The following is a 10,602-nucleotide window of genomic DNA, read 5'->3' on the forward strand; positions in this document are numbered from 1 at the left end:
CCTGGGTTTAATAGAGAGAGTCCCCATACGCTTGTATTTATCAGCAATATACAATTATAAAGACCCAAAATTTAAAAAAACAAAAAAGAGAGAACAAAATCTTCCCCTCCCAAAATCGCTGCATCACACAAACCTGGGGGGGGCAGGAGGGGGGGTCCCTTCCGATCCTCCCTCCTGACGCCCCCCCAGCAGGCCCCCTCCCCCACCATTGAAAGCCATGAATTTTGAATTTGAGAGGGAGATTGGGTTTATAAACAGCCAGCCATCGCTCGCCGAGTGTCTGACTTCCTTCCCCGCTGTCTTGGAGACATTTCAAACTTCATCAATCAAGGAGTCGACATTAATTCCTCCTCCTCCTTTCGAGCAAACCTTCCCCAGCCTCCAGCCCGGCGCCTCCACCCTTCAGAGACCCAGGAGCCAAAAGCGAGCCGAAGATGGGCCCGCTCTGCCGCCGCTCCCCGCCGCCCCCCTGGCCCCCGAGTTCCCCTGGATGAAAGAGAAGAAATCCGCCAAGAAACCCAGCCAATCCGCCGCGTCTCCCCCAGCCGCCTCCTCCGTCCCGGCCTCCGGGGTCGGATCGCCGGCAGGTCGGTAAGCGTGATAGGGGTTGGGTGAGGGGCAGCTAGAAAAAAAGGGGGAGAAGGAGCAATAGGGGAGGTAGAAAAGGTGTCGAGCCTGTTGGGGTTTCTTGCCCCCGCCGATTCCAGGGACGAGGAAGCAGAAAAGACCGCTGTGGTTCAGGCCTGGCAGCTGCCAGCATTTTTTTTTTTTTTCCCTGTCCCTATAGCAGATTTTGGAAGCTGGTTGGGGAAGAGCATCTTTTTCTGCTAGGAGAAAAGGATTCGATTGAGGTTTCACATTTAGCTGTGTGGAGGAGTGTTGTTGGATGAGGTCGAAACTGGAGGCAGGAAAAGATTCAATCCCATCAACTCTAGCTGTAGAAGAGAGGTAATTTGAGAGCTGGGGGCTAGGGAGGAGAAGAGGTGAGGAACAATCTTTCTTTACGAATCCTTTCCCCAGGCTGAGTTGGAAAGTGCTGAAATGAGGGATCCACTCGGAGGACCTGGGAGGGGCTCTGAGGTTCTGGGGGCGAAAGGGAGCCGCTCCCTAACCCCTGCATGGTCCGTGGGCGGCTCTCTGAATGCTGTGTGCTGACTCTGGCCGGGTCTGGCGGCAAGAGAGGGACGAGAAAGAAGGCAAGAGCCGTGGGAGCGAGCCGCTTTGGTAGGCGGGCAGGTCGGGGGTGCCACTGACATTGTTTTGGGAGAATGGGATAGTCTTTTATTTCAGCCGAATTGAGGTTGGGCTGAGGACATGGCCCGCATTGACGCCCAGCCCGCTTTCCCCGCAGATGGGCCGGGACTGCCGGAGGCCGCCGGCGGCGGGGTGCGCAGGCTGCGCACCGCTTACACCAACACGCAGCTGCTGGAGCTGGAGAAGGAATTCCACTTTAACAAGTACCTGTGCCGCCCGCGACGCGTGGAGATCGCGGCCTTGCTGGACCTCACCGAGAGGCAGGTGAAAGTGTGGTTCCAGAACCGGCGCATGAAGCACAAGCGGCAGACGCAGCACCGAGAGCCGCCCGACGGGGAGCCAGCCTGCCCCGGCGCGCCGCAAAACACCGGCGAGCCAGCCGAAGAGCCTGTGGCTAGCCCGGGCCGCCCCTCCGTATTGCGGGCCTCCCGAGCAGCCTGTTGTCACCCGCCCGAGGTCGTGCAGGGGCCTCCGGGCGCCTCGGGCTCCCGGCCTTCGGCCCCTCGCGTGGAGGGCGCGGACGCGCGGAGCCCGGGCGGCGCGCTGCGCGGGGCCGGCGGACGGGAGCCCGAGCCGTTGTCAGAAGACGCCTTCTCGGAGCGGCAGGATTCGCCTTTCTTGCCCGACCTCAGCTTCTTCGCGGCCGACTCCTGTCTCCAGCTGTCCGGAGGCCTCTCCCCTAGTCTCCAGGGCTCTCTGGACAGCCCGGTTCCCTTTTCCGAGGAAGAGCTGGACTTCTTCACCAGCACGCTCTGTGCCATCGACCTGCAGTTCCCTTAATAACCCGCTTCCTTCTCTCGACCTCTGCCCCCCCCCCTCCCCAGCAGCCTGCGGACAAACCCAAGGACCCCCCTCCCCAAGTCGTATGGACTTCTTTATGTGTTTTGCTAAAATTCAGGTATTATTGAATTAGCGTTTGATCCACCTCCTTTCTTCTCTAAAATATTGGACACACGGGCGTCTTTTAAAAATTACACATAAAAAATCCGTTTGGTAGAGTCCTTCCAACGAAATCTCAGGAATAATTAAACTCTGGGGGGGGGGGTGTGCTTTCTTAAAAAGAACTAGAGGAACCTATTTTCCTCTCTCTCGCTCGCTCTTTTTTTTTTTTTTAAGTTTTAGGCCGTAGATTATTTATTCAAATTCTTTACTAATAGGAAAAGGAGAAAGTATTTATTGTATATTATTTTCATAGATTAAATAAATGTCTTTATAATACGGAAACGAGTTAGTGTTTGTGTTGGGACCCAGCCCCTTTCCTCCCCGCACCCACTAGGCCAGGCTGGCCTCTCTGTCTGTCTGTCTGTCTGTCTCTCGCTCTGCCCTGGGCCGGGTAAGTCCGGGTGGTACAAAAGGGGCCCCTTGGAGGGAGAGGGTGTGCTGCCAACTGAAGTGAGAGCAAGAAAAGATCTCAGGCACAGGCTTCAGAGTCGTGGTGGGAGGCGTAGAGGTTCAGCTAGATTGGGAGGGTCCCTAGGGCTTCCTAGGCTTCTCGCCTCAGTGCCCCAAGCGGAATGGAGGGGTTTTTTCCAGAACGCAGGATGCCTGGGGAACCCGAGGTCTGGGGTCATGCGCAGGGCCAAGAAGTGGAGTGGGGTCGGGGGTTTTCTTGAGAAGCAGGGTCCCGTGCCCAGGGATGGTCACTGGCCTCCGAGTGGACAAGAAAGGAGGCCGTGTGGAAAATGCAGCGGGGGGGCACTACTGCTCTTCGGGTCCCCCAGTCACCCTAAGGCTCCTGAGTTTGGGAGGAGCGTCCGAGGAGCTGCGGGGCGATAAGCCCCGGGAGGCCCGGGCAGCGTTGGGAGGCGCTTGGCTTGTATGGAGCGAAGGAGGAGCGAGAAGAGCGGGAGAGAGACAGGGAACCAGGAAGATGCTCAAAATGGCGCTGGGGTCGGGAGGCACGGAGGGGAGGGAAGAGACTGTGGCCGCCATGACAGCCGCCTCAGGATGCGCGCGGCCAGCCCCGGGACCGTCCCCGCACCCACCTTCACCTTTTTGGATCATCCCGATGCCCGTGAAAACAGGGAGCCCGGAAGCCTCCTTTTTTGTTTTTGTATTGTTTGAAAAATCAGCCCAACGGATGCTGAGGATGCGAGACGGACAGATAGTCCGCGAGGGGGTGGGAATGGGAGAGGGTGAATGGAGGATCTTACTGGCTGGGTCTGCCTCGCCAAATCTGACTTTTGATCCTTCGCTCTGGGATTTCATGCCCGGCCAGAGCGTTCTCCAAATGCAGACCTACCTGTCTTTGCCAACAACTTCATTTGCAGTCTCAGCACTATTTTCTATCCCTCACCGCATCTTAGCAGGTTTCTTGCAAACCCAGTAAGCGGGAGGCAAGGATCGATCTTCCCACCTGCCTCCTGGTTTGTTCCGGGGAACGTGGAGATTTAAAGGGCCCTGGAAAGCCATCCATCCTCCTTAGGTTTATTTAATATTTCTCTGGCTCAGAAACAGACACCGCAGGGCTACCTCCCCAGCAGATGCTGCTGTTCTTGAAAAACAGTTTATTCCCGGACCTCCCAGACTTTCCCCTGAACCAGCAGGATGGGGACTTGGAGTACCAGGTACTGAGAGGCAACAACTGTCAGGAAAAGCCAGGAGCCAGCATAGGTCGTGACATACAGCACTAAACAGACGCCTGCATATTTTTTTAAAATCTGGTCTTTCACTGTGGGCAATACTCACATTTTATTCAGCTGGAATTTAATCCCTTAAACTGTCTTAATATAGAATTCATCTCCTGCATTAAATAATCTTATGCCATGTTAAATTGCACTTATTTCTTTCATAAATTAATATAGAACAATTAGATGCATTATTATAATATCATGTATCTTATTAGTTTATTTTCCCTCATACAATATATACATATGAAATAATTTCAATATATTAAAGTGATAATACAGTTTGTTGGCTTGTATGTTTATTTTCCCCATAAATAAGTGAATATACATTAAAACCACACTATACATCTCATTGGGCTGTGTGTTCATTTCTCCATAAAATATGCCTATAGGCAGTGTCTAACATCTTTAAAATCACAACACATAGCCATCTATACACCAACAAAATAAAACAGACATTTCAGCCAGGGTTTTGATGTCTATGGACAGCCAAACTAGATAATTTGGTCTAATTAAAAATGCTCTTTCAGTTATAGCAGATTGTTACAAAGATGGAGAATACCAGAAGGATCTTGCTAATTGCCCACCTTTCAGCTTTCTTTGGTCAAAAGGAGAGCACACTTCATCAATGCCAAAAATACAGGCTCTGCTCCGTTGGAGAGAATTCACCTCCTGAAATCATGGCTTGGTCTGTAATACTCAGGGGCCTCTGAGGCTCCAGTTTTAGACTAAGAGATTTGCTGCTCCATGGACCAGCAGCATCAGCAGTACCTGTGGGCTAGTTAGAAATGCAGACTCAGGCCCCACCCCAAATCTACTGAATCAAAATCTCAATTTAGCAGATCCCCAAGTAATTTACAGACATACTAAAGTCTGAGAAGTACTGCTGGATCATAGTGCCACCTTGCTTCCTGCCTTCCCCCATGTTTAACAAATTTTCCACCCACTTTATCTGGTCACCTCCTTCCAATCCTCCCCAACCCAGACCAGAGACCCAAAGGGCCCTGCATTTTAGCTTCTGCCTGAGGCTGCATCATTCCTGAATCTTCCCTCCCCAGCTGAGTGGGAGTTGGGAGGGCCCAACCAAAGGCTCAATCTACTGCTTAGATCTAGGTACTTTTTGCATCCTGGGGGTGAGGAACAACCAATCCAGGAAATCAGAAGGTCCACTATTTCCCTTGCTTATTAGAGAGGAGTAGAGTTGTTTTTACAGGCAACACACAGCCTCTGTTTCTTTCTCCTGTCTTCTGTTCCTGAAACTCACCATCTCTGATGCCACCAGAGAAGAAGAAAGAGGCAAGGCATTTCTAAAAAGAAATGACTTCTCTTTTGTGTTCCATCTGACTTCAAATTCAAAGGAATGCATGGCAATTTAGAATTCATAAGGGACCAGGACTCAGGGTGCCTAAGTTGTGTTCTAAGTTAGCTCCTTTTGTTTGTTTCATCTCGAGGGTCACCCTTTTTAACCTGAGTTTTCCAGGTTGGCTATGGAGAAGGAAGGCAAAGAGGAGAGAGTTAGACAAGGCAGCAGATTGCCCCCCTCCTCAATGGCAGGTTAGAGGGCAGTGCCAGGTGGCTGCATTCAGTTATCCCATCCTGATGGGGTATGGCTCCTCTTAAGTGGTCTGTAGGACAGGCTGGTTATAAATTGGCTGTGGTTGGAGTGGGAAGGCTTCAGTGCTGTCCTGAAAGCTGCTGGTCAGTCTGCCCTACTCTTGGTGAGTCATTTTTTAAGAATGACCCATTAATATTATGGTGAAAGCAAAAGACCGTTAGAAATTATTTGCCATCACTCTAACCCTGAGTCATTACATTTTTAAAAAACTTATGCCTGGGTAAGTCTCTTCCCCTTTCTGGACCTCAGTTTCTCCAACTGTAAAATAAATGGAAGAACTACATGACTCTAATGTTCTCTGCATCAGTATATGCCAAAAGTATATTCATTAGTCTAGACAAACAATGTATCAAGTATTTATTATAGCACCTGGTGTCAGGTGCTTTTAAATGGAGGTGGTGACTTTTGATGTCTGGTGATAACCCACTTCCCAAGTATCTGGTAGAGCCATTTTAATGAATTTTAATTTGCCTATTTATACCAACAATCATGCCCCAAGCATTATTTAAGTGAGCAGAGACAGAAATCTTTTCAACAAGTATGTAATTAGCTGTAGTGCTGTGCACTAGGAGCCAGGTATTCAATGAATATGAGTATTAAGAAGTAGGACATTTTATAAAAAAAAAAAAAGGCACCAAACTTCTTTGCCATGATGTACTAGACTTCATTTTTTAAAAAATGTTTATTTATTTATTTAAGGGCTTCCCAGGTGGTGCAGTGGTAAAGAATCTACTTGCCAGTGCAGGAGATGCAGAAGACATGGGTTCAATCCCTGGGTCGGGAAGATCCCCTGGAGTAGGAAATGGCAACCCACTCCAGTATTCTTGCCTGGAAAATTTCATGGACAGAGTAGCTTGGCAGGCTACAGTCCATGGGGTCGCAAAGAGTTGGCCACGACTGAGCACACATGCATTTTGGTAACACTGAGGCATGTGGGACCTTAGTTCCTGGACCAGAAGATGGAACATGTGGCCTCTGCAGTGGAAGCACTGAGTCCTAACCACTGGGCGGCCAGGAATTCCCAGTGTACTAGACTTTAAAAATCCCCTTTGATCAGTGTTTATCTGGTTGAAATAGGTACAAATTATGGGTCTCCCTAAATAGCTCTGCTGAATCTTCTCCCCACCTTTCCTTCAAGTCTCTGATAAACACTCAATGGTCCCACTGTACATCCTCCTGAAGTATGCTCTATTGAATACATGTCCTCACTTTGCAGAAAGTAGACTCTCGAGCCCTACATCAGTCTCTCCACCTGTTGCAGCTAATGTGGCCCAAATCCTCCACTGACCTTTCCAGCCCAGCTCTGCTGTCCTGCTCCCCCACCCCCATCCTTCTTCATACTCAGAGGCAGATATTTGGTGCCTGAAGGAGCTATAATGAACTGCTTCCTCCTCTGAAGAGAAAGTCAGCAGTAAAAGTGCCTTCCTAGAACCTTCTCTGGGCTCCCCTGGTGGCTCAGACGGTAAAGAATCCGCCTATGATGCAGGAGACCTGGATTTGATTCCTGGTTTGGGAAGATCTCCTAGAGAAGGAAATGGCAACCCACTCCAGTATTCTTGCCTGGGAAATTCCATGAACAGAGGAGCTGAGTGGGCTGCAGTCCATGGGGTTGCAAAAAGTTGGACATGACTGTGTGGCTAACACACAAAACCGTCTCTAATTCCCAACCACCACAGAAAAATCACAGTCTGGACAGTCATTTGGATACAAATTCAGCTAAATCAGTGTTCAATAAAGTTTCCAATGTGGATATTTTGGCCACAACCACTATACCTGGATAAGCCCAATTAAGTAGAAAATTATTTCAACTCTTCATGTCACTCTAATCTTTCCTTTTAGCAAGATCCCAACTCTCTGACTTATTTTTCCTTCCAGATGAAGGTTTACATCCTGTACTGACATCACAGAAGTCAGGTTCAACCCTCAACCCTGACAAGGACAGTTTTCTCCCAAATTGGGAAGGTCAGGGAGTTCTTGTTAATGCCCAACCTCAAATCTTTCTGCTGCAGTTTTAATAGATTATATAATATTAGAGTTATATCAGGTAAGGTTAGGGCTTGTTATAGATTGTATAATATTAGGCTTTACTTACCAAAAAACCCTCTTCAGTTTAGAAGAAAATTCTTTGCCTGCACAGAGGCAGCCTTCTGAATTTTCAATGAAATGTGCATATGATAAAGTACATATTACATAATATATGGTGATATGTTATATAAAAATATAGCACATATGCTATTGTCCCATCACATATTTCCATATTTTAATGTCAGTTATATTAAAAACAGAAGACTGACTCATAGTATTTCAGAATGTGCATGTATATGTTAATATCATACACTTACAGAGTTCTCTATGGTTTATGTTTTCCTGTTTGCTTTAATCCTACTAACAATATAGGGAGGTAAGTAGTATTAAACCCATGCTTCTTCTCTGAGGCTGAGATTCAGAGAAACCAGGGAACTTGTCCAGGATTATAATGCTAAGAAATGGCTAAGCAAGGATTTGAACCCAAGTTTTCTAGGCCCCAAACTAATAGTCTTCCTATTACAATATACACCACCCACAGTCTATGGTTCTCAACCAGACAAGTGACATTTTAATGAGCTTGCAATAAAACACACCACTAAATTCAGATTGCATCCTCCCCAAAAACAGCAACAAGCAACAATTTCTTATAGAGAAAAAAATTATAACCCCGAATATCCTTTTAATTCTTAAGTTCCAATCTTTAATCTTGGGCTTTGGCCTTTAAGATCTTGGCTGGGAGAGCAGGCAGAGAGGCACTTAAGGACCTAATGAAAGATCTGTTCCAATTGCCCCTGCCAACCCTCAGCTAAGGCAGCTTCCTCCATTGAAAAGTCCAGAATCAGGTATAAACTACTAACACATCCCTATTCTGATTAGAATGGTCTTGTCTTAATGGCATAGGGACCAGCATCTCTCAAAGATCATATCAGTTCTAAATATGCCTGTGTTCTCCTTGTTCACCTATGTATCTAAATAGACTATAAAAAGAGGAAATAAACCATTTTTAACATTGGTGTTGAGCCTACCCAGACCATCTCTGGTGAATTTAATCTGGTCAACCAGATAATCCTATAGGCCACAGGTTACTTCTGATGGGGATTCCTTTGTTTTGGTTCCCCTCAGCTGTGGGCTTAACAAGGAATCCAGGCTCCGTAGATTTTCTCCTCAAGCCAGAGGCCAGTGAAGTTTCTTTTAAGTAGGAAGAGACTGGGAACCTAAGAACCCATGTTGCCTTTTCTCTCAGTCCTTTCTGCTGGGGTTGGGAGTTGTTGTTTAGTTGCTCAGTCATGTCTGACTTTGCAACCCCGTAGATTGTAGCCCACCAGGCTCAGTCCATAGTATTTCCCAGACAAGAATACTGCCATTTCCTCCTCCATGGGATCTTCCAGACCCAGGGATTGAACCCATGTCTCCTGCACTGCAAGAGGATTCTTTACTGCTGAGCCACCAGGGAAGCCAGCGGGAAATCTGGAAAGTTTTCATCTTTCTGCTACACAGGAGAAGGTAGCAAGGTTCAGGGATGAATTGGGAAGCTGAGGCTTAAACAACTACTGCACTTGATAGTACAACTTGAGGCACTTTTGCTCCACCCCTTTCCTTCTGTATTTATAATAAACTATTGGTGACTTCAGCTATTAACGAGGGAGACTGCATTTCCCCAACTCCCAGAATGATTTCTACTCTTTTATCAATCTGATTTGGAATTTACTTCCTCTTTTAGACCTCAAATTGTTTCCTTGATTAGGAAAGCGAGGGATGAGGTGGGGAGGTTCTCCCTGGGAGGGAAATGTGGAAAGTGGAGTCTCAAGTCTCCCAGAAAAAGGGCAGCTAGGTCAGATAAAGGCCTAGCTCAGATGTGAGGTTTGAAGGGAAACCCTGGTTCCCTACTTCCCTGTTCTCCAAAGGCCTCTGTGGAGGACATCTTAAAGTGAGGAAACAGTTGGAAGCATCTACAAACCCAAAAAGAGCAATAGAAATATGCTTGCTCTCACCTCAATACTCCTTCTCTCTTCAATCCTTCTGCAGCCATCGCCTGCCCCCAACTTCCACCTCCCACCTCAACCCTCCTTTCCTTTGTCCATCCTCATCACTTAGCACTGAACATTCTCTCACCCTCCCCCACTGCATCTCTCTTAAAAGAGTTGCCAACTGGTTCCTCCCCACAACTTGTCCTGCTCCTCTGAAGCAGAGTACACATGAGGAGGGAGAGAAGCAGGGGTCCTGTGAAATGCTTTAAGCTTTTTCAGAGTTGGGGGCTAAGTAAGGCTCACAGTTATTAAGAAAAGGGGAAGGCAGTGCGAGTCTGGTGATAGACACAGAACGTAGGAGAGAACAGGCGAAGCAGGGGAACTGGGAAACAAACAGGGAGCAGCGACACAGAGACTGAGACAACGTTGGGCCTCCTTGCAGAGAGATGAGGACTCACTCTGCCCTTTTTGGGGTGGGGAAACCTGAGAAGTTCTGAGGGCCCTCTCTGGGCCTGTCCCACCTGCTTTCCCTTCCTCCCCTTTGCTTAGTTGTTTACAGAGATCCTCCTCTGAACTCTTGCCCTCCTGGACTTGCCCTAGCCCCGGCCCCAGGCCTCAGCCAGGCAGACACCCTGACAGATTACAAATGAGCGTGGGTGTTAGATTGCGCCAAGCTCTTGTCCCCAGAGTCTGGAGGAGGGGAATCAATGGGCTCTACCTAAGAGCTTCCCTCCAGTTCCATCTTGGTCTGAACAGAGTAAAGGAGACACTTCCTGTTCTCCTCCCCTCCCCCAACCAGAACCCAACAGACACACCCCGCTGAAAGGGGTGAGACTCCCCTCCTGAGCCTCAAGACCGCCACACGGAAGCTCCCATTCTCTAAGCAAACTCCTTTGATCTATTCTAGAAAATTCATTGGAAACTTGAGTAATCTTTAAGATGTAACTGCTATTGAATTTATGGATTTGAGGCTTGGGATTTTGGGGGAGAGGGGTGTGGGGCAGGAAGGAACCAGAAGAATGCACTACACTAGTTTAAAACACTTCAGGAAAAGAATAAAAATTCCCTCTCTTCACCTGTAAGTAAACATCACCTAGCTCTGTGCTCATTG

General features: G+C 48.2%; 1 protein-coding gene across 1 annotated transcript; it reads left to right on the plus strand.

Moving 5' to 3' along the window:
* HOXB2 (homeobox B2) lies at positions 1–2,478 on the plus strand. The gene is made up of 2 exons (XM_020870718.2): positions 1–587; positions 1,352–2,478. The coding sequence occupies exons 1-2, from the start codon at positions 218–220 to the stop codon at positions 2,032–2,034; spliced, it is 1,053 nt and encodes a 350-aa protein (XP_020726377.2). The 5' UTR covers positions 1–217; the 3' UTR covers positions 2,035–2,478.
* The last annotated feature ends 8,124 nt before the right edge of the window (positions 2,479–10,602 follow it).

This window comes from Odocoileus virginianus, chromosome 17, assembly GCF_023699985.2.
Source record: "Odocoileus virginianus isolate 20LAN1187 ecotype Illinois chromosome 17, Ovbor_1.2, whole genome shotgun sequence".
Classification (NCBI taxonomy): domain Eukaryota; kingdom Metazoa; phylum Chordata; class Mammalia; order Artiodactyla; family Cervidae; genus Odocoileus; species Odocoileus virginianus.